The following is a 24,320-nucleotide window of genomic DNA, read 5'->3' as shown; positions in this document are numbered from 1 at the left end:
CCTTATCCAAAAAAACCTGGAGAAAATCGGCTCACCTGGCTGCTGCCTACAGCAAAACCCATCTTAAAGATGACCTGGCTCACACTTAGGAGCTTTGCTGACATGAAGGTAAGGAAGGCTACTAGAGCAAAAGAGAAAGAAGTTGCCTTGTAAAATGGCTCTTGTTACACCAGGAATCCACTTGTGGATGCCTCTTCTTGTTAACAGGAGTCATAACAGCAAATTAATTCTCATGGTACGTTGCATCCCCTGCCCTGTGGGTGGGGTGTGGAACAAAGCTGACAAAGCCTTCTGAGATGAACAAAGGTTTTTGAGCTTTCGTCTGAGTGTCTCCAGGGGTGTGTGGAAGGTTGATGGTAGGCTTAAATTCACTTTACCATAACAGAGACCTAAAAGAGAAATACTTCAGGGATCTGCAAACCCAAAAAGGTCAATAGCCCACTTCAGGATGTTAACTCTTAGTGCTGAAGACTTCCATTATAGCTTATTCAGCTGCCAGGCATTACAATAAGGCACCCCACTCTGACCTCGGTATCTTAAGTTAAAACAAAGCCACAGTGTTCAAAATGGTAATCAGGGCTTCAAATTAATGTCACTGTTTGAACTAATATCATTATTTGATACACATGTAAACTAATCCACAGTCTATGTGTTTTTTCCACAGCACAGACTATAGTGCTTTTTCATACTGCTACATGTCTGCATACTTGAATTTGTCTGTGTAATAAAGCACAACCACCTGCTTTTCCCTCTAGCATGACTTTAAGAGTTAAAAATCAAATCTGTGCAGAGTGTACTTTATTTGTTCACATTACCTATTTGTGGTTGAAAACCACTTCATCTGACAGTTTAAAAGCATTCTTTTAAAACAAAGGAATTAAACATAGCTTGTGCTAAAAAAATCTGCAAGTTACATGGATGCAATATTATACAGGAGTATAAAAAAATCAACAGTATTCTACAAAAATGTTCTCAAAACAGCAAATAAAGATTAGGCATGTAGGCATGATCCTGAACCAAACAAATATCAATTAAAAAACAGCTAACAAAATTTAAAAAAAAATCCTGAATTTCTGTATAAAAAAAGCAAGGATTCAAAGTGCAGGTGCTCCAGTTTTCATTTGAACATATTATTCAGTAAGTCAATACAGGATACTATTCATTTTATATAAAGTGACAGTGTTCTCAGTAAGACTTCAACATTCAGTTACATTATCTTGCAGATTTTTTTTCATTACTGCTACTTTACACTGTAGTAAATAAAGACTTATGCAATACAGGCTTTCATTTTCTTAATCTAACAAGGATATAATACGTTGGTGGTAAAGGTTAGTTTTAAGAGCTAAGCTATATTTGCTGTAGGTCAGCCTTAGAAGTAGATATATATATATATATTTTTAACTTTTAAAAACAGATTTCAAATTTTAAAAAGAGACTCTACCAATCTGTTCTGGGACCTGTACACACTGTCTTTGGAGCACACCAGCAAAGCTTCCAAGTCCACTGGTTAGGAATACAGCTCTGGGCAGGGTCATGCTGGAAATCTCTCTTTGGTGCCTGCAGGTGGGAAAGGGCTCTCTCTGCCAGGCTGAACCCAGAGAAAGGCAAAAGGGCTCTGCCCTCCATCAGAGCAGAAACCATCACATTTATCCACATTTGCCTGATGTGCCAGCTAGGTCTGGAATGGACTTCTCACTTTTACTTGAGCATACCAGTCTCAGGCAGAGGAAGTTAGGAGCCAGGCAGGTGTCACTGAAGTGGTCTTTCATATGTTCAAAAAAAAAAAAAAAAAAATCGAAGCATACATTAGAAACCTCTTTGAAAAAAAATATGTGAAATAAAATTATCCTTCAGGGATGTTGCCTGGAACTTAATTTCACCTGAGGTCCTTTTCAGGTTGACAGCATCCCTTTAAATTTTAGGTTCTTCCCATTCTGTTGATTTTTTTCTCCCAAGAACCAGATCTCTATATATGTCTATTTTAAAAATGCACATAAATATTGGCATTAAGTTTACATTTAGAATTTCAGAACTTATCTTTACCATTATATATTGACAGCAAGATTAATAATACACACACTTCACTGACAACCGTTATTTTTTTTTCTGTATTTTGAATAAAATTTGCATTTGTGTAACATTTCCCACAGAAAGAGTGATTATACTTCAAGATAGTTAAGTATGCACCCCAACATTTTCACATTAGTGAAAACAATCATGTTCTGAAAATACCAGGGCCTGTGCCAGGTACTAATAAATACAGAATAAGAAAAAAAAAAAAAAAAAGAAAATCAAAAACCCGACTGCCTTTTATCCCGACATAGTAGAGATTTCATAGTCACTGGCCGAGGTTATGGGTCTACCCCTCATCCTTACGTTTTTGGCATTGGTAATCCTAGCCATCATGGACACAGGCTTGTCAAAGTACCTCACCAGCGCTGGCTCAGTCAAAAGGGAGGCTAAAAATTGTTCAAAGGTGATAGCCCAGTCCCTGTCGATGCTCGTGCTCCTGCGGAGGGCAGGGGTGTGGTTGCTCCGCACCAGAACGGTGTCCTCACCGATGTCCTCGCAGTGCAGCTTCTCCTCCTCATGCGAGCCCGCACTCAGCACCGAGTAGGAGGACATGGAACTGTCATCTTTCGTGTCATCATCGGAAATGAGCATGGAGGAACAGGCCCCGTTGTCCCTGGGAGAAGAGTCGTCAAGCTTAATGTCTTCCATCTGCATGCCCAGGGCACTGTCGGGGCAAACGGCCTCCTCCTCGCTGCTTTGGAGCGGCTTGTGCTGCTCCAGGGGGTACTGCTGATGCTCCTTCTTCTGAAACAGCTCACTCTGGAGAGCTCTGCTGCAGCTGTTACTGCTGCTGTCTGCCTCGCTGGTGGGCTGCACGCTGAAGAGCTTGCCCACTTCCCCGATCTCCAAAAGCAAGCTGGTCACAGCAGCGGTGGCGTGGTACAGGTCCTGCTCGTTGGGGTCCTCGCTGAACATATTGTACATCGTCTTGCACAGCTCGATGAACTGTCCCTGAACACAGAGGGAGGAAACATTAATGAGAGCAGAAAATAAATGAGGCTGATGTCTACTAAATCAGTCTTAAAAGCCTGGAATTGAGGCATGACAATAGTTGGTGTGATTAAACTAAAATTGGAAGTAACCTGGGTGCACTCTAGAAAGCATTTTCAGTGACTGGGCAGACATATGTGTTGCAGGTCTCAAAGTTATTTACGAATAAACCACTGGATGTTTCGTCCAACAGATGACAAACATAATTCTCTGCAGCCACAGGAGGGCAACAGAGGGTGAGCAGTAAGACACTCAGCATTCATTTTGGTGGATTTTCTTGCAGGAATGATGCTAAGTATAACTAGGGGGTCTGCTAAAACTAATGAGAAATAATGAAAAATTAAGTAAGACCTGCAGCACTCTTTATGTGAGAGGGGTAACTTGGCTGGATGAAAGTCTTTGGAAATTCAAAACTCATGAATTAAATAGGAAAGAGATTTGCTCAGGGCTACCTAAACTAAGAATCACTGTTCTACAGGCAACAATTCCCTACATGCTCTGGAGGGAACATCTATCCCAGTGGGTCTCCTCCTCCCTACCAGCTGTGGATCTGAGGGGAATGAGACTGGCAGTATAAATCACAAAACATGAAATGCTTCTTTCAGGTTATGTGTATCAGACATTGTTAGCTAGCTGGTGATATTCAATGTCACATCACCCTTTGTCTAGAGATCAAATTAATGTTATCAGTGCTGTATGTGCGTGTCTCATTTTGGGGATGTTTTGGGAGCTGAATGCCAGCTTCAATATTTTGAAAACAACTAACTTCTGTAATCAGCTGACTGCTGCTCTATGGTAAAAAAGTATCTGCCTCAAAATAAAACCTTTGCTCGATGTTAAATGAATATTTATATATATGTGAAGAAAGTTCAATGCTAATGAAAAATAAGTAACTATCACCTGAATTACCTGATTCAGTTTGGGCAAATCCTTTGTGTTTTTGGCTTTGGATTTATTCTCTTGGCTCCACATTCTCAGATAATTCCGATTATCTTGTGAGCTCTTCTTGCCTGTTGTCAACAAATTACCCATAGATGCAGGAAAAAGTCCATGAAGAAACCTTAAATTAATACCTTTTTTTCCATTTTCAAAAGGAGCATCTTTACAAGAAACAAAAGATGTAACTCACATGAAGACACCACGCATACCTTTGTCTGTTTTCAGACTCACTGTAACAAACCCATCATCTACTCCTTGTTTGTTCCTGCTGTCTAGGCCAACAACTAGGAAGTGGAGGGGCAGGGGGAGAGAGAGATCAGTGTGGTTTTAGATACATATATAGTTTTCACGTGTACAGTGCAAAATATAAAAATGTTTACACTGCAGAAAATGCAGAGTAAAAATGATGGGAATAAATGATGTTTTTGGTTATTCTTAAACCTGCTGACATATTCCATTTAATTTGTAATATCACTTATAAGACTTGGACCATTTTAAAATTTTTTTTGTGTAGTACAATGTGTTACCACAACACAGACAACTTCTAGCACGATGTACGTTTGGTGATTATATTAACGCACCTTCTCTAGTCTCTCAGGACTTAAAATTGCCAGTTCCAGTCTATTAACTCCTACTCATATTTTCAAACAACCTTCCTCCCCCTTGTAACCAGGAGAATGGGCTATATTTTCCTTGGATCAGAGAGAAACTTCACATCAAATATCTCAAGAAAGATAAAGCCATTTAAGGCAACAGCAATGAGATGCTGCCTCTCATCAGGGCATGAAAAGATTTCGAACTGCTGAACTACATTTTGATGTATCTTTCGATTTCAGTTTCATAGAATATTTTTAAGTTCTGATCCAAATATATTGTGAAAGCCAATATATCCATTCTTATTCTCCATCAAGACATATCTGCTGGACTTATCACAAAACTACATCTATTACAAAACACTTGACGTTATTCTGCAAGTACTTCTGCAATGCACAACCCAGGGTGGCTCTTGGTGTAAACATGCCTGCACCTCTAAGGATATAAAATATAAACAAATGCTTCATACTTCCTTTTACAGGGAATACTTCACTTGCAAAGTTTAACCCAATTAAAAAGTAGCACATGTTCTCTGAAATGCATTACCTCATCTTTTCATGCCCGAGACAAAAGTTGCCTACCGTGCGTACACTCTGGTGTGATGTCTTCAAAAAAGTACTGAGTAGCTTCAAAAGCAGAGTCTGGCTCTTCTTGCTCAGGGGACGGATCTAAGGAATATAGTAAATACATTTCATTAACAATTCTGCCCTTTAATTAAAAACTAAAAGATATTTCCATTAATACATTTAGAATGTCAGTTTCTAGAAGTAAAAGTGTGAGGATGTGATGGGCTAGGAATCATCTCTTTTCAGCTTACAGGAAATGAACAGCTGGACCTGAACTGTCTTCTTCCCATATCCAATATTGTCTAAAAAGGAGCTGCTTGCCTTCAGAGGTTGGCTTACCCATCTTCCCCTGGCTACTCCACTACTTTCTTCTGTGCAGCTCAGCGTGTCCTAAGCAGGGTATGAACTCTTTACTAGCTGGGAACAGTCTGTCATGATCTGTTATCAGCTTACCAGTCCCCAAATACCAGAAGTTGCATTTTTAAAAAGAGATCTCTTCTGTTATGGTTCAATAATTTTTAAAGTATTTTTTAAAAGTATTTAAAGCCTTTTTTTTTCCCTGTTTAATTAATGAATCTCTCAAGCCTACCTCCAAGCAAAGCCAGCTGGGAACAATCAGGGACTCACGCTCAAAGCATATGAAGGTGAATGTCCTCCTAAAGCCTTTAGACATCTTTACCAGAGCATGTAAAGGGACACAAGACTTAAACCACCCAAGCAGTTGCAACATACTTAAAATCGCAGGTTCAGTGAGGACAGCAATAGGTTCTTTACGGCACTTGCGTGACAAGACAGAGAGGATACAGTTCCAGGATATAATTTTCTTCAGAAGCAAAATGGTTTTGAGATGTTTTCGTCCCCTCTCCACCCTAAACTGCCTCTCTCACTTAGCTGAGTCCAAGTTTGTACAGCTCCCTGGAAAACACATCTATGAAACCATCTGGAGCTTCCCTCTGCAAACAGTTGTGTCAGCCCAGAGGGGAAACCAAGAAGAAAGCCTGGGGACAGAAACGTGGAACCAGGGCATGCAGGAACATTTCAAACTAGCTTTGCTATTAAATAAAGTGCATTATTATGGCAACAAAAGTTGAAGAACACTGTATTTATGCATGGGGGATAACACCAACCCCAGATCAACAGGCAGAAGACACATATAAATGGCCTGTGCGTGGTTGGAAAGATAGAGGGCTGTGTGGGTGCTTTCAGACTTTCCAAATCTCCGTCTGGTTATGGTAGAAGATCTTCATTCTACTGCTGCATAAACAGCTACGATAATTCCCACAAATTAATTTTTAATTGGGAAAGCGAGTCATAAACAACTCTGCTCCAAATTCCTGTTCTCAACAAGACAACAGCTATTTTAGCATCATTTACTTACCAGGCAAAACGTGCATTTTATACAGCAGCTTCAGCTTCTCTGTAAGATCTCCATGGCATGCTGCACCTAAACAGCATTACATACAGTACATTATTACTCAGCATTCAATGTCATTTTATTTATTACTGCTGCAATATTTTGATTTAGAAGCTGCTACATTTACTCTGGGAAGCACTGTACTCCCTTTACAGACCAAAATCACAAGGCAGTCACTTGATATATAAGATTATACAGTCTGCAGTAGAAATAGCAAGAGAACACTTCAACCTTGGGTCCTTCATTAAATGCCTATTTTATAATGCTCAAAAATAAGCTATGGTCATGGCATTACCACCCAGAAGGGCCTCTGGCTGAAAGTTAACAAGACCTTTTTGTGTGGACTTCAAACTTTCTGATCTGAGGATCCAATAAAAACATCACAAGACTCAGAGCAATGAAACATTTACCTAAAAAAGGAGAGAAATTCAAGTAAACAGCATTTATCACAGCTGAGCCATGGGCTAAACTGATGTTCAGGCAATACTTTCTAGTGATTTATCCACATCAACCCCTATTCCTTTCAGGTCTACACTACAATTAGCTGTATGAAATCCAAGCGGTCTATTGTAGCCCCTCCTTCCAATTAATTAAATGGACAGTACTTAATTTTAAAGTAATGAAATAAGTGATAATCAGACTTCTTCATATATCTCACTTTTTGTGACATGCTATTCATAAACTAATGACTTAACCTCCAATAATTAGGTTATGCAGAGGTTATTTTACCTTACAGATGACCGTGTCAACTTGCCTCTGCTATGCAAACCACAATGTGCGGTTTGGCAAATACTAACAATCATAGTCTTTTGTAAAGCTGAATACTACAATAAATACTGATATTAGGCCAAAGGACTGAGCACATCTACGTTAGCCATTTTGCTTTCAACTTGGTGTTTTAAGTACAAAACCTTGTTATGTTCCTCTCTGGTGTACCACGCCATGCAGATAATGCTCTCCCTTGTATTGAAACCGTGTCTTAGCTTGTGCCTCACTGCTAAAGGCAACCTGAAATAACCCAAGCATGGAATTGCCTGCAGTTCTGCATCCTCCACCAACAGCTAAGGAAGCAGACACCAGGGCACAGGGTGACACACGTCGGCTGCTTGTTCCTCTCTCTGTCCCCAGATGAGAACTGAAAAAGCTCAGTTGATACTGCTTTTCACCTGAGATGTATCCGTGTGTGCTTCCTAATGGCAGGCCCTTTATTTCCTCCTCAAAATTATGGAGAGTATTGCCAGCAGGTCAAGGGAAGTGATCCTGCCCCCTCCACTCAGTCCTACTGAGGCCACATCTGGAGTGCTGTGTCCACTTGTGGGCTCCTCAGTACATGACAGACATGGAGCTCCTGGAGCAGGTCCAGCAGAGGACAACATAGCAACATAAAAGTGGTGGCTGCAGTTGCCCCTCTCTTGACCACAGGTGGAGGGGTGCAGGGTGTTTGTACAGCATTCAGCTCCCTGAAAGCATTGGAAAAGTGGTGAGGTTAACACTCTGTTTCTGAATCTGTGGTTGAAGAAAAAGTGCTTCCAAAAAGAACCACACACTCAGGTACTCCTTGCAAGACAGTTTTCATGGTGCTGACTTTTGCGGGAGGCTGTGATGAGTGCTGCAGTCAGCATCAGCCACTGGAGAAGTGGAAGAGCTGCACATTCTGAAAAGGGAGTATTTCAAAAACATGACAGGAGACAGGAGACCACTTTGAGTCTGCGTAGAAATCTCTCCAGCTTACTAGGAAGCAGAGTCAACAACTGTCATGCTCTAACCCAGTGTGGTACAGGGGTGCAGATGAATAACAGCTCATAACCAATATGCCTTTTGAGCAGCACAACTCCTTGGGCAAACTAATCAAGATAACTCCTTTAACTGAACTTACAGTAACACAACACAGAGTAAATGTACAGAAGAATATGCCAGGTTGTTCCATCTTTGCTCAGCTGAGGCCTTAGAGGCACCTGAAGTAGGAGGTTCTTAAGCTATTTGCTGCATGGACAGTGAAAAAGAAATGAAGATTCCCAGTCGCAGTTCTCTCATATCCCAAGGATTTCAGGCTGACACAGAAGAAAGGGGCATGAGATCACAGCACCGCCCTTTGATACCTCCTCTTCATGGAGCTCCCAGAAGAAGTCAGTGGCATCAAAAGGAGGTTTGGACAGAACAAATCCTTACGGTTACATGGAATAACACTATTGAAAAAGAGAGTTTTGAAACAGAAATTCTTCAGGTGCCATGGCTGCTTCAGACAACAACAAGTAGCCTCCAAAATGGGCCATGCCTAGGAAGTAATTGGATAGGACACTTCCTTTAGGAAAGACAGACTTGAGTAATCAGGGCCAGAGTTCAATTCTGCTGTTTGGACTCAGTAAGAAGAGAGAGGGCAGTGCCCACAGGTCAGCTCCGGAATGCCCATGCTTTCCAGGACAGCCACAAGGAAAAGGCGACACAGGCATCTACTGAGCAGATGCATCTTGCTCAAACAAAAGATAATCGCCATTTAGGATACTTTCCTAGCCAAGGCATATTGGGTTGCTGAGGCAGACTAAAGCAGCTGATGTTTGTGGAATTATTAAAAGCCCTGGGGCATGGTGAAATATGCTCAAACAGATCCAATGTTGTTTCTGTTGACTGCATTGCTCTTTCTACCATTCATGTGCTTCTTAAACAAAAGGGGTCAGCAGGGTTGACTTTTTTTAGAAAAAAAAGTTTTGAAACTACACCACACTAGGCTTAAGTTTCTGAAAAAAAAGTGGGTTTCCAGAACAAGCAGCTTTGATTATTTCACCCATTCAAGATTTTAATTCAGTCATGTTGGCTTACAGCCACATTTATGAATTTTATATTAATTTCTGTTCACAGTGGTCAACACTGGGCCCTGCTCTTATGACTCATTATTGGTTCCAAAAACTGCTGCCTCAGTCAAAAACTGGTTGATTGTTACTAACAGCACTCTGTTAACAGCAGGAATAGTTAATTCACGGGTCATCAAAAGGCCATTGAGTGTTACCTGGCAAACAGTCCCTCAAATACAAATCACTGCATCACTGGGGTTTTTGGGTGGTGTGAAGGCGAGGTGTGCAACCAGTTTTACTGTCACATAGCTATTTTGTACCTGCAAGAGAGCAGGTGTTACCTTCGCTGTACAGAGGTTTTAATGCAAGGCTGCATTTGGAGCCTTAATGCATAAGCATAGTCTTACAAAGAGTTGCTAAAAGCCAGATTAGGAAACCTTTTCTCTCTCAAAAAGGATCAAAATGTAAAGCTGGAGGAAATGCCAGGTTGCCATGAAATAATACATGACAGATGGTGAAATGCTGATCACTTAGAGGGAACAATTCCTGCTATATTCAAAAAAGGAGTAGCCGGCACCTGCCTCATCTTTGCTTCCTCATGTTATTCCTGGGGCTTGCACATTCCCTCTGTGGTGATACTGACTTTCATGTCCTGAAATCTGGCTTCTTCAAGACCTGTGTAGGCCATAACCTTCACTAGCAACACTCAGCCTTCTTCTCTGACCTGCACCTCCACTTTCTCCTTTTCAGGTGACTTCCATCCCGCTCTCAGTCTGCAGCCTTGGTTACTGAGTTCAGAAGGAATACAGGTAGTACTTCCCACTGCAAATGCTGTGGGGTGCTGATTTCTTCCCCTCACACAGGAACACACCTATGTGCCATGTCAGTAGACTTCTAAAGAGAAGGACTTTTATTCAGGGGCAAAATTAGCATCCTCACTCTATCCCTTCCCTGCCCCTTACATATGCACACAAGTTTCTCATGAATCTTCTTCATGAACAACTAAGGGAGCAAATGCTGCCTCTCTCTCTCTCTCTCTTTCCAGAAGCAGTAACAAATGGTAAATATTCCCATCTTTCTGGGAAAGCTGAAGGAACATATAATGAAGTGCAGTGTCACACAAGAACATACAAAAGGCTTTTCCAAAGGGAATACTCTGACTAGGAGTAATAACACCATTAAGCACACAAGCTGCAGTCCAGTTTTGTGTTGACAGTTAGCAGTGAAGGAAATCTTCAGATCCTAATGGATGTGCAGTTCAGGTGTCATCATTCTCCCAGTGTGATACACCAGTGCCCAGTGTGGATGCACCTACTGAGACCAGCCTAAACCCCAGTGGGAACCACTGTCACAGGCATGATAAAATGAACTGAACAGAAAAGTAACTTGTGCAAATTAGCATATGTTAAGCCCACTTATCTTATAGCTCATATAAGATCTGTGTTTCTGGAGGACGGGGATCTCCCCTTTAGAACCAAACCGTTTTGGTCACGTTATTTTGGAGGTGCTGTGAATGAATCCTCCTTACTCAGCCCAGAGACGAATTCCCGGAAGTTGATGAGCAAGTCTCCGTTTTCATCAAGAAGCCTGAACAAGCGGGCAGCCAATATATCCGAGTGAGTTCCACACGCCCAGGGAAAGAGGAGAGCGAACATCCCCTTGAACTGCTCGAAGTCAATGCGGTACTGCTCCAGGTACGGCAGGCTGGGATCGTGCCGGTCAGTGGCATTGCTGTTTCCTCCCCAGTAGCAGCTGGTCAGATGTTCTGCCTGAACAGGAGGTAAATACCATGAGATTGTCAGCACCTCTGTGAACAATTCATCATTATCGGTGATAATAAAAAAAAAAACAACCACACTTGTTCACATACATTCTTAAAACAGTGCAAGATAACAAATGTATTTCAATTTTCCTAACCCCTCCACTTCTGGAAGAGGTTTCCCCTCTAACCAGAATAAAAGACATCCCTCTATATAAAAAAAGGTAAAGCAAAACTTATTCTGCCTCCTAAGCAGATGAAACATGAAATTCCTGTTTTGAGCAGAGCAGTAAGCAGCTGTGACTTCCATATATACACAGGCTTGTTGTGCTTAGTCACCCTGTTCACTCTCATTACACAGTCAAGTCAGAAAGGGGAGTCCTATGAAATCTTTATTTAATCTCTAATCATATGAAAATAGATGTTTATTTGAAAATTTTTTGTTGAGCTACAGACTCTCAAAAATACTGAATAATGTACTATTCTACTGAACTCACTGAAGGTTCTGGAGCTGGTTTTGGCAGCACATATTTAAAAACAATTCAGAAGCTTAGAGAAAAAGATCCAAGCACTGCCCAGTGATCAGCCAGTACTGTCTGACTCGGTCTCACTGATTCCATGGAAGACTGAAAGAAGGTACTGAAGGATTTGGACAACTGCAAGAACTTGTCATTTACAGATGGGAAAACAGAAGGAAATAAACTCTTCATGGTGTGTATATATATATATAGATATGGTATATATATATATATATATATATAAAAAAATCTCTGTTATAGCAAAACAGAGGAAGAAAGCATCTTAAGATACTAAACATGAAGGTAAAGTTAAAGCATTTAGCTTCTCACCTTTAAATGTTTGGTTATAACAGCATTGCTGGACAATCAGCTTACAAGGATACATCACTTAGTGACACTAAATTCCCATGTAACACATTAAAGCATTAACAATGGCAAAAAACACCTATTGTGACTGCGAAAGTATCGGCTGTCTGAGACAACAGATTAAAGGTATTTCTCTGCTAAATTCCAAAACCTGGGTCAGGTAGAGAGAGACATATGTTAGGTTTCTAAAGAATGACCAAAAGCCTCTAAATGTTCACTTTTCAATTTAATGGTTTCCACCAGTACAGGCATTTTTTTCCATGGACAAATCATTTAGTGAATTATTCATCTCCTGATGTTTTAAAAACTCCTTGTGTTTTTTTTGTTCTTGTTGTTGTTTTGCTGCATGTTTTTGGTTTGGGTTTTTTTTTTTTTGGTTGGTTGGTTTTTTTTAATCAATATTATAGAAGTTAATTAACGTTTGTATCAAGATACCACAACAGTAACTCACAGACCTGACCTGGTCTTTAGAAAAGACACTATCCCATAACAAAAATAAATGTTTACTTTTCCTGCAGGCATATGATCTTATCTTCACTCGGCTTTACCTTGAAAAGAGCATATAGTTCCTCCAGTTCATCAATGGTAAAAGAAGTCTCTGTCACAATAGTTCGTACCTTTTGAAACATAACATTAACAGTTACAGACTTGAAATCCATGTGTCATTGAAAAACTACATTTGAATTTCAGAAACTGACTGACCTTAAAATTTGCAAAGAACGTTATTTCAGCACTTACCACATTGCGCTTTGTAGTATCTTCAAGGGTTTGGATGACTTTTAGTCTTTGTTTGAATCTCATCTGTTCAATTAAATCCGCTCGGATACTTCCAAATTTCTTAAAAGAGAAAAAGTAGTACAGGATACTCTGTGTATTAATATTTGGAATATTTAGCTTGTCTTTAATGTATTTGAGAAATAAATTCGATTATATGATATACCACAAATGAGACTGCTGTCAAGGCATTTTTTTAAGACATTACAAAGTTATGAAGGCTTTAGGAATCTACTACCAGATTTTATTTTTCCCAATAACTGATTTTCATTTGAAAAGGTCTTTATTAAATTTCGAATTCTCGCATTTCAAACTGTAATCTCAGTAGCTAGAAACTTCCTGCCTGGCAAAACTCTATGAATAGATTGTTTCATTACTCCACCTGCAGGGTTTTATTTCAGCTTGTCCTGGAATGTCTCATAACCATGACAGAGAGAGGATATTTAAACTAACTTGATCTCTACTGGCTGGGACAGTATAGCAGTCCTTACATTCTGAGGATCTGAAACCAAGAATCAAGAATGCAAATTCCATCAGGAAAATATTCTTTTAAGTACCCAAGTCTTATTTTCAAAAGTTTCTTTCACAATGCACATAACAGTGTCAGGGAGCACCTGAATACAGTACAAAGGCATCATAGGGGAAAACCCATTAGGAATAATATTTCTTATTTTCATAAGCAGAGAATCCCTAAGATTCGTTTTTGTAGAAGCATTATAAGCAGAAGTTTCTTGACACCCAAAAATACTGGTAACATACTTAGAATGGCACAGATGATCAGCAGGAACAATAATGCCAGACATCAAGTGCCCCACATGTAAAACTATAAAGAGGTGGCAAGAAACTTCCATACAAGACAGATTTATATTTCCAGTGCAAGTGCATCTACACAAGCAGGTCATAATTTGCTGGCACATTCTTTTATGATCAAACTAATGCCAAAGCTGCATTTATCTATAAAGGTGTTCATCTTTATCATGTAACTTGTGAGTAAAAAGATGCTTAAATTGCTTTGAGTATGCTGCAACTAAAGAAGTCCTTTCACAAAAATGGAATCTAGATAAACATTCATGAATACCAAGCATCACAGAGGTCACAAAACCTTGAGAGCTATTTTGGCTCTGAGACCACATCAATTCCAGCAATCAGAGTTTATTCTCTGCTCCTGGTGTCAGATTCGAAGGTCTGCCCACATCCATAAAACTAAGACACATGCAGCCTACAGAAAAGGAAGGTTGCATGCAATTACCATCTGGGAATGGTCCCTTGCCCATTTTAACTTTCAAATTGCACAGGGAATTATTGGAAGTGTGTCACCTCTTTTAAGTCAAAACTGTATCAAACCTTAGAACAGCACAGATCTTTGAGTGTCAGCTGTTTGCTTAAAGTGGCCAAGATCCAGACACTACTATAGACACAGCTTAAGTCTTTAAGGCCTACTTTCTTTTCCAAACTGACACACAAATCAAATGAGTTAAGCACGTCACAGCTCTGAAGAGGAGTCTACACTCCATTGGCAGCTAGTGAACTATGCACAGGCTTTTAAAACTGCAGAGATTATGCCTTATTTCAGTCACCTCTATTATGATTATTATGATACTAGGGTCTATGGCTTCTGAATTAAATGCAATATTGAATGAAAAGATTAAGAGATTTCTTAGTAAAGTGTATTTTCAGTAAATTAAAAAAAAAGTACTGGCAGAGTAAAACGCACTTGTTATGTATATTCTCTTATTTCAAGAATGTTTCTCCTTTGAAGGCAGAAAGTCTGCTCAACACCATTGGTTAATTATCCAAGAATTCATCTACACCACTTTAGCTTTCACTGGAGACTTCTAATGCATCTGGCATGATTACCTAAGAGTCAGAGCACGATGGAAAGCAGCTCTTCATAAAACAATCCAAACATTGTGCTTTTGCCAGTGCTATCAAGTTGTCAGGCTCATCACATTCCCATGACACATATCATAGGACAGTCTGTAGGGTTTACCCCTTTCCTTGGGGGTGGAGGGTGTGTGTTTGAGGGATGGCAAAAAACCCATTTCCTTCAGCTGTAGGTCTTCCTACTTTTTTGGAAAAAATAAATGTCTAGAAGACGAAGATGGATTAAGATGGTTACCTAGCAAGCACCTTTAACACTTTGAATTCTAAAAAATAACCATAATATGATCACTTACTTGGTATTTCCCTCTTTGTAGCTGTAAGAAAGCTAACAGTGAATTCTCAGTCCTGACTGCACGTAACTAATCGAGAAACATTACAGATGTAACAGATGCTTTCAAGTTTTTTTATCTTAATAATATACTAATGAATTGTTGGGGTCTTTTTAATAATCAAATCAACTAACAACAGTGACTCTCCTGAAACTGATTCTCTCTTTGCAATCAACTCCTGCTTTCCTCTTAGTTCTTCACTCCCCATGCTGCTTGTTTGCCTAATTATACTGGAGCACAGAGGGTTATTTAGAAGGAGCTACAAGGTTCTGTGCTGCAGAAGCCCCAAGAAGACAGACTGGCTCTGCAGAGTTAGGTTATTCGTCTAAAAGCAATTAAGCCAATGCATGCAGTCTTCATGATAAGGAAAACAGAAAAATACAATGGAAGCAGAATTTCACATAAATGTCCTTCTCTCCATTCTAATGTTGGGTGAACAACAAGAAATATACTTTGATACACTTTGCCCTTCAGCACAGAACACACTAAAGATCACCTACTTCCTTATTTAATAGACAACAAGCCAGGGGGTTTAAGAAACATAGGAAGTGCCTCTGAAAACGTCCTATTTCTAAGTATGAACTGACTCCTAGAACTAAAAATACTTGTTTACCTTGTCTGCATGTCAACTGAAGGAAAAGAAATTAAGGAGAATAAATCTTTAAAGTTACTCCTTAAGTTTTATACAGCTATGTCGGTGTACGTCAGAGATTTTTTACTGATGGCTTATTTTTAAAATTTAAGGACAATAAAACCAGTTTTCAGATTACAATTGGTTTTGCAGGCTTTGTCCTATGCTTTATAGATATTAGTTATTAGAAATCCTTTCATTTGAAATTTTTTCAGCTTTGGTAATAGTAGAGAATGTAGTGGCCCATGATAATAATCAGCACTTGCTGAGAGGGAACAAACAAACAAACAAAAGAGGTAAAACAAACAAGACTCTACTGATAATAGGAAGATCTTCTGAAATCTTACAGATTTCACTTATATTTCTGATATTTCAGTTTGGAAAAGCATGAAAAAATGAGATAAGAATTAACCTTTCTCAAATCACAAGTTTAGCCTTTTGTTTGTAAATTATTTTTTGGTTGTGGAATGTTCAACTCCTTTGAGTCCTCAGGTTTCTGAATAAAACATCTCCAACTAAAAGTTTTGGTTAAGAGAAAAAGAAAGTCTAACCCCTCTCCCTTGGCCCACTCCAGCCTTCTGAGATGAGTCTGTATTTCTTTCACGTTCTTTCAGTTTCCAGCAAAGCCAAACTACAGAGAATCAAATTCCTCTGTGAAGCAGAAGCTGTGTGCGTTGGCAAGTTCCTGTTAGGAAATCTCATCCTACCTCATAGGAAGACCTGATTAGTCTGAAGATATCCACCTCAGGATAAGGCTCTACATCATCACTGAGCAGTGAGTGAAGATGAGGAATGGGTGGAAGAGTGCTGTCCTTATTAGTTACACTGTCCAAATATCTGGTGGGAAAAAAAAAAAGGAAATGAGAAGCCCAAGATACATTTTTATCTCCCTTTCTGAGGGTTAACAGAATAAGGATTACATCTGGATTATTAAATGTAAAAATTATCAAGCTGCTCTCTAATAAGAGTAAGGCTGTACTAATGAAACTTATCATGAATAAAAATTTTAAAGTTTCAGCAGCATCTTGAAAACTAAGCACCACTACTAAACATGAGGAAATCAGAGGTTGCACTCAGTAATATTAGTTTGTATTAAATGACTCAAGCTCCTCTATTTACCAGCCTCCTGTTTCACTGAAATCTATTCATTCGAGATCCTACTTAATTCTTCTGAGTTCTATTTAGTCCATTCCCAAAACAATTTCCCTTGGCATCGAGGCTTTATCTTAGTAACACTTAAAAGGTAACAGGCAAGAAATGAAGTAACAAAACCTGTGCAATTAACAAAAATAATCTAACAAATTAGGTTTCTAGAACCAGGTTTGTTAAGTTTATTTGATTGTCTTGAAGAATTTATATCTTGTTGGTCACTTAACATTATTCTAAGATAACATAAATACTACCTTATAGGGATGAGAGGGACTATAAGAACATAAAAGGTTTACATATATCATACTGTTTTAAATTTAGTATTTCAACAAAGAAGACAAACCATAAAAGTAAGCAAAAAGAAAAATAAGATTAAGATACTTTATTTTCTATAATAAATACCTTCCCAATACTGTCATGGCTTCTCCATCATCTTTACAGTTAAGCAGCTTGTCTACATTAGCTTCGAGGACAGCGAGTGCTAATTGAAATATCACCTTTATTCCTTCACAGAAGAAACAATCCACAACCACCACTGCACTTTCAAATGGCATTACACTGAGGAAAAGAGTGAGGAACCAGGACAGGGAAATAGTGGAGATTACACCCAGGTCCTGCATGCAGTCATAAAGCTGTGGAATGTAGTCACGAGCCAATTCTTCAAAGACACCCTGATCCACCAATGCTCCTGTTCAAAATAAATAAAGTTGAATGGCTATTACTTTGGGAGCAACGGACACATTGCCATTTACAGGAGGAAAAAAAATATACATATGTTCTACATATATATATATAAGTACAAAGCCTAAAAATATTCTACACAATGCTTACACACATTTTCTCACTTTCAGATAAATAACAGATTTCACTACACTACTGAGCTGTACAGACAAATTAAACTGTAATATGGTTTATTCTGGTTTAATTATATACTTCACAATAGCTAACAAAGGGTCAGTTTGGTCTAGCACCTACAGAAGTTGACAATTACCATTATTAATTGGGATAAGGCCTCAGCCTCACCTGTTGAGCGAGGCCAGGGTGACTGTGAAGGTTTGGAATTATTTCAAGAAAACCCCATGTTATACATTTTTATGCCATAACATCAGTGTCTTATGCAGTGCAGGAAAAATAATTTCTAAGGCTGAATGAGTATTTCAAGGATCTGTTAGCTACAGTAAAAACAGTTTCCATGATAAATTGAAGAGCCACTACCACATACACAAGGAAACTCATCTGACAACAGCTTTCAGATACCTGTGCCCTTTCAAATCAATGGTAAACAGACACAAAGACTTCTACTGCAAACTGCTAAAGCTCCTGTTTCTACCTTACCTTAATTAGATAACTGGATCATCTGAAATTCAAATTTTAGCCTCCCATCTCTTTTTAATTTACTTTGCTTAAGCCCACTTTAGAATGCTGTCTAATCCTAAGTGAAAAAAACTTGATTATCACAGTATGTGTTTAAGGAACTGCTTCTGTGCTCCTAAGCAAGCTGTCTTGTCACCAGCATTCACAGTTGTATCTATGCCACACATACACGTACACATACATTTGTTTCAGTACAAATATCACCAATTATTTTTTGTACTGTTTTTTTCAGAAAATGTCCCCATGACATACCAACAACCCTTGTGTTGTAGTAGTCAGGAAGCATCCGTTCACACAGAGCCACCAGCAGCCAGAAAGCTTCCTCCTCTTTTGCATAAAGGAGGAGCACTGAAGTGACAATATTCATAGCCTAAAAGAAAGAGAAACGTAATTATTCAATACCTAGAACAGTACCTGGGAAGGTAAATGGTTAGGAAATTAGCTACATCACCCCCCGCAGACCCCAAACTGTTCAAGTATTTCCCTGTAAAAACAGAAAAGACAGTGTTCTCCCAGTGCTCAAAGGAAGGCTTAAGAAAGCCTCAAATAAATCACAAAAAATTGTTAGTTGTTTTCCAAAAAAAAAAAAACAATTAATAAATCAAGATTTCTTTTCCTAATCAAGGGCCAACTCAGATCTGCAAACATCCCATTACATTGATACTGATACTATCTCATAGGTGCTCTCAGGGAATCTGGGTCTGCTGCAGCCAAAATACCTCCTACAGCACTAATGACGGTCACTGCTCCAGTACTGCTTGCAGAGGCAGCCTGTGCTGCCCATGCTCTCTGCTCCCATGGAAAGGTCTAGACAGAGCAGCTGTGAGCTCAGACAAACGCCTGTAACAGTGTCATTCACAAACAACCAGGGCACGGTGAAACATAAGTGCCTTGCTGTTGCTCACTCTCCACATCCGACTGGATATGACAATTTTCTACAGCCTGTTTGACTCTATTTCAAATATCACAGCACTGTACAATGACCTCGAATTGTTTGCTTGCAGCCTTTGACTAGACTGCTGTTAGTCTGAAGAAATGAAGTATTTCGGTACTATTTTCTTCCCAGTTTGTCTCCAAAGGAATTAGCTAATCATTTCAAATACTCTAGCATTTTAAGACTCCAGTTTGATCATTACCTGTCTGAAAACACAGCTGAAGCTCCAAACTATGTTACAGCTCTGTCAAAGTCAATGTTATTCCTTTTATCTTGTCTACCATAAATGAAATACTTCAGTGCTTGAATTCTCACTAGTGTTCTGAATGCCATGGACCAAATCTCAAGACTATTGATTACAGTGAGAGCTTTAGGAACCAGAACTGAAGTGGCTTTCTACTGTTCCCCTATTAAACAACCTTTGCAAATGTTGTTGTAGCTATTACTTAGTATTACATTTGTTATTAAATAATTTATGATGGTGTCAGAACTGCTTGCACTTACGTTGTATCTAGGAGTCTTAACAGTCAAACATTAATCAGGCTTCTTAATACTCATGAATTTAAGTTTCCTTTTTGCAAAAATATGTAGGAAGGCAAAAGAAAAGGCCCAGGTGAAGAGCCAAATTTGTATAGCAAGAAAGAATGATTTAGGACCAGAAGCTAAAGTGACCTGAATCACAGGCATAAGAACACCAAAACCAGAACTAACCAGCATTAACTCTACGCATACATGGTTGTGGCTCACAATGATGAGATATATCCTCTAGGGTGCTTTATTTTTTCACAAGTGGAGACTTATACATTGAATAACTAGGTAAATATTTAAGGCTTGAGGTTTTCTTCGTTAAAAAGAAAAGAACCTTTCTTCATGGTCTATTTAGTCTATTTGTCATTTTCTGTAGATGCTCTGTCCAGTTTCTAGACTTATGGGCAGAACATGGAGAAAACTGCCCATGTCTCAACATGTGCTGCTAATCCTGCTGTCAGAGTAGCTTCTTGTGTCAAATCCTCTGACCTCAGCACCTCTGCAGCACTGTGGTGTCAGTTCACAGCATTGTCCACATATCAGTGCACTTCACAAAGCTGAACACCCGTGTGCACAGCTGAAGGAACAGGAGTGTAAGGACAGAAGTGGAATTCCAGAGACCAAAGGAGTGCAGGGTGTTTCAATTACCTGACAATATCCTATGTTTGGGTTTCTAAAAGCATAAGCTGTCAGGACTCTCCTTAGAGCAGCAATACCCATCTCGTTCTGGAATGCAGGGTGTTCTGGGAGGGAGCGGTGCAGATCCCTCTCTATCTCTTCTGTAGCAAGGTTGTATTTTCCCATCGATTTCTCCACTAGGTCCTCATAATAGCCAGGATGAGTGGCCATTTCATTAATGGCTCCTGAGAGCGGGAGAACATAATTAAAACCAGAAGAAAAAAGGAAAGGTTGGCAGGTACAGTATTCCAACACGATGATTTGCTGCCCTTTCCTCTCATCTCAAATATCACCAAGCATCTCAAAAGCAAATATGAAATGTTATTTCGGTAAAGGTGATTAAAAAAAAAAAAAAAAAGGGTGTGCTTATCAGCCCCTCTTTGTCCTCTCTTCTAGAGGCATTTTTATAATGAGGTTAAAAAAACAGGAAGAAGATAAAGCCTGTCTCTCAGCCAGAACAAAAAATGAGGCATGAAGAACAAACTAGCTATGCAGTCACATGGTATCATGAGCTCCCTCTGCGGCTAGCTGTGGGTTTGGCTATCCTAAATAACCCAAAACATGTCCCTCTGAGAAAGTTACTTGCCCTGAGAAGGGAGTATATTAACGTTTGGTTCAGAAAGTATGATAGATCAGCCAAGAGCAAGAGACAGGAACTCATGAGCTCTATTCCTGCTTCTTAAAATGACTCTGTCATCTTGGGCGGGACACTTAGCCTGTCTTAGGGATACCATCGGAGTTGCTATGAGATTTCATTATTGACTTTAAAACTTCACTGGAAATGAAAATCAAGCATCAGTAGCACAAAATGGAAAATATCAATTATACATACACCATGAAAATTGGTCCGAATAGGCTGATAATCAGGCACAAAAGAGAGCTGTGCATTCCTGTGCATATTTTCTGAAAGCATTTGTTTAATGCCCAGCAGCGCAAAGATGTACATGATTAAGCATTGTTCGGGAAGAAATAGAAAACAAACCAGAAAGCATCACATAAAGTCTCTGGCGAGCTCATACCCTAAATGGTGTAGGTAGCTGTGGTAACTGTCTCAGGGTAGGGTAGAGCAAGAGAAGGCATACAGTAAGTGAAAGATTATGAAGAAAGACTGAGGTTGGATCAATTTCCACATAACTAATTAATAAAATTTTAAAAATTACTAAAATTCTTCAACTTTAAAAAAACCTCTAAGGGGACACAGATCTAGAGAATCCTTTATGGCACAGAAGATGTACAGAAGTATTTTCTCCCCATTTTTCACATAATGGGAACACCTAATAAAATGATAAGTTTTTTTGTATTGTTAACAAAAAAAGAAAGTGGTTCCATGCAACATGCGTGAACTTTGGAATTCCTTGCAACAACTTGCTGTGAAGGCCAAAAGCTCAATTGGATTCAGAAATTACTAAATAAATGGGAAATGTTGAACATTCAGGAGGTCCCTAAACTGCTGGTTTCTGTTAACACAGTGTGCATTCTGCTTTTTTATACTCTTCCCTAAATTAGTGAGCCTGTTTGAAGAGAGGGTATTTACTGGTCTAAGCAGAACTCTTGTCTAAACCTGTCTGGTGCCTGCTAACAATCACAACCTTACTTACTCCAAATATTTTCAGACACTTATTATCTGCTCCTTTAATCATCCTTGAAATCTTTTTGCCCCCTCATGCTTCTGCTTGTACCCCACAGTCACATTCAAATGAACACCTACCTGAAAAGAGCAGCCAAAGTTCCCCTCTCATGCTTTCTGGAATGCCCTTCAGCACAAGGTCTCTGGTTTTCTCCGTACGATACATACAGACTCCTTGGCCATATTCAGCAAAGTGAATCTTCCAGGCCTGTTCCTTCAGGAACTCTTTAGCCTAAAAGCAAAGGAAGGCAGGCATAAAGATGCAGCCCTTCTTTCCAACACTCTGCCCCACTGAAATCTTAAGTGCTAAAACGCCTACAATGTCCTAACTTTCCAAGTGAGCAAGAAGAAACTTGGCTGCAGTCCACTTTTCTTCTTAGAGGGTTTCCTAGTTTCTATCCCAGTAGACCTTGCTGTTAAGAGAATATTATTGAAGCAGTTGTACTAAAGAGCAGGAATACAACCTCTCCTTGATTTAATCCAGCTTTGCTTTCTTTTCCTGTGTAGTGAAATTATTTGTGCTGGTAAAACAACATCAGGTTCAACGCTATATTTCTGTGAATTGTACTGCCTGTTAGCTCTGGGTGAAACTCTTCTAGGTCAGAAACATGGTTTTTAAAGAAAACATGCTCTGACAGCTTTTTAAGCCAGGTACAGCACTCAGGGGCGCATTTTACCAGTTTAGGGTTGAACTCCTCAGGTGACCTCCGCCGATACATGGTCATTAAAGCTTGAGTTGCTGTTGGAATGCCGTTGTCATTGAGGTTGAACTGTCGCTCCCCCTCCGACTCAGAGCTCAGGCTTTTGTGAGGGCTGGCAGACACCGAACTACTTGATCTTGTGAACACCTGTAGAAAGCAGTCCCAAGCAATACAGAGGTGGGAATGACCCATTTTACCTCATTTTACTCTAAAAAGTTATACATGCTAACAGTTAACAAACAGTCTCCCATGTAGAGGCTGACCATAGGACAGCAGAAATTAAACCAGTTTCTCAGTAGCTGCCCTGAAACAATATCAAATTCTATAATGAGAATTACTATGGCAATGTTAACTTCAGGTAACCCTGGGCAACTGAACCAGCTCCCTTGACCTGCAATATTGTTCAATTGTTAACTCCACAGGTGGCTTCATGACTGTCCAGAATGTAAGATTTATACATAACAGGTATTTTTATATGTGTGTGTACACATATAAACCCACATATTTATATCTGTATTTATGTTTATACAGACATATACAAAATAAATTCTTTTTCCCCTTGATTAAAAATATGTTCTACAGAAAAATTTTCAACATTATCAGACCGTGATGTGGAAAAAAAATACTTTAAAAAAAAAAGATTTTCTGATATCTCAAACATTTTTGAAAATGTATCACAATAAAATCTCAGAGCAGTTCATACCAAATGCCCGAAATTTTAAATAGTAGTCATGCATGTCTACATATGTAGTCATATTACTAAATGTAATGTTTATAATTCAGTAGGTAGAATACTTAGATCCGTTTAGGGCAAAAGGCAAGACAAAGTTTCAGCACTATACGTGCCTATGTGCTCTGGCATACAACTATAACAACAGAGCAATTATCCCTCACCATCAACAAAGCAAGTAAAAAAAGTTTCTATTAAGATATACACAGCAAACAGGGGAGGGTTATTCAGTGCAACACTAAGGTATGGCTTAGTACAGACTTGGAATGTGAGATCTACCTGCATAAAACCAAAATGATACAACCACAACAATCTTTTCTGCTTTGAGATTATGAACTACTAAACCCTTCTGGATTCAACAGATCTGATGAGGTTGTTGTATGAAGCACCTAAATTTCATATATAAAATCTGGAATTCAGCAGAAGGTTTGACATTCAAAGTACCTAAGAAAAGTGTACTTTATCGTATCTTTCAAGAACCATTTACTCTGCACACACATTAATAAGGGGGGGGGGCATTCAGAACAGGGGCATTTCATGCCCAGGACAGGGCAGGGTTTTTTTCATAGTTCAAATGTTCCAAAGTTCACTAACTGAGCACATGCAAACTTGCTCAGCTCAGACGTTTTCAGAAGAATCAAAGGATGGGATTTAGCAGCTTAAGTCTTGAATAAAAGGAGTTTCATATCAAATTATAATTTCTTCAAATTATTAAAATTCCATGATTACATTTGACTTGGACAAGTTAATAGATATTAAAAGTATAATTCAATTAACCAATTAATTATCTACGACACTTTCCAACAAGAAACACTGTAATTTCAGAATGTGGCAGCAGGAGTTAGAGTAGCTTTTCCTCAGCAATTATGATTTCTCTCAGGTCTAACATAAAAAAATAGATACCTTAATGGTAAAATTTTAACACTTCAGTTTAAAGAAACTAAAATGCATTAACACAAAAGAGGTAACATTT

At 39.1% G+C, this 24,320-nt stretch overlaps 1 protein-coding gene across 1 annotated transcript in view; it reads right to left on the bottom strand.

Annotated features, from left to right (window-relative positions):
* Positions 1–781: 781 nt before the first annotated feature.
* Positions 782–24,320, bottom strand: part of TBC1D9 (TBC1 domain family member 9) — a 53,034-nt gene continuing 29,495 nt past the window's right edge. The window contains exons 8-21 of the mRNA XM_027885680.1: positions 22,594–22,764; positions 21,998–22,148; positions 20,260–20,474; positions 18,402–18,519; positions 17,178–17,463; positions 16,334–16,463; positions 12,747–12,845; positions 12,557–12,625; positions 10,894–11,134; positions 6,541–6,606; positions 5,178–5,264; positions 4,212–4,286; positions 3,973–4,073; positions 782–3,024 (exon numbers count right to left, since the gene is read on the bottom strand). Coding sequence (XP_027741481.1) covers positions 2,311–3,024; positions 3,973–4,073; positions 4,212–4,286; positions 5,178–5,264; positions 6,541–6,606; positions 10,894–11,134; positions 12,557–12,625; positions 12,747–12,845; positions 16,334–16,463; positions 17,178–17,463; positions 18,402–18,519; positions 20,260–20,474; positions 21,998–22,148; positions 22,594–22,764 — 2,523 coding nt within the window. The 3' untranslated portion in view covers positions 782–2,310. The remainder of the gene's footprint in view (positions 3,025–3,972; positions 4,074–4,211; positions 4,287–5,177; positions 5,265–6,540; positions 6,607–10,893; positions 11,135–12,556; positions 12,626–12,746; positions 12,846–16,333; positions 16,464–17,177; positions 17,464–18,401; positions 18,520–20,259; positions 20,475–21,997; positions 22,149–22,593; positions 22,765–24,320) is intronic.

The sequence above is a fragment of the Empidonax traillii genome, unplaced genomic scaffold (genome assembly GCF_003031625.1).
Source record: "Empidonax traillii isolate 1590-97213 ecotype Southwest subspecies unplaced genomic scaffold, ASM303162v1 scaffold170:size2694500, whole genome shotgun sequence".
Classification (NCBI taxonomy): domain Eukaryota; kingdom Metazoa; phylum Chordata; class Aves; order Passeriformes; family Tyrannidae; genus Empidonax; species Empidonax traillii.
The sequence above is the reverse complement of the archived record's forward strand: the minus strand, read 5'-3'. Positions and strand labels throughout refer to the sequence as shown.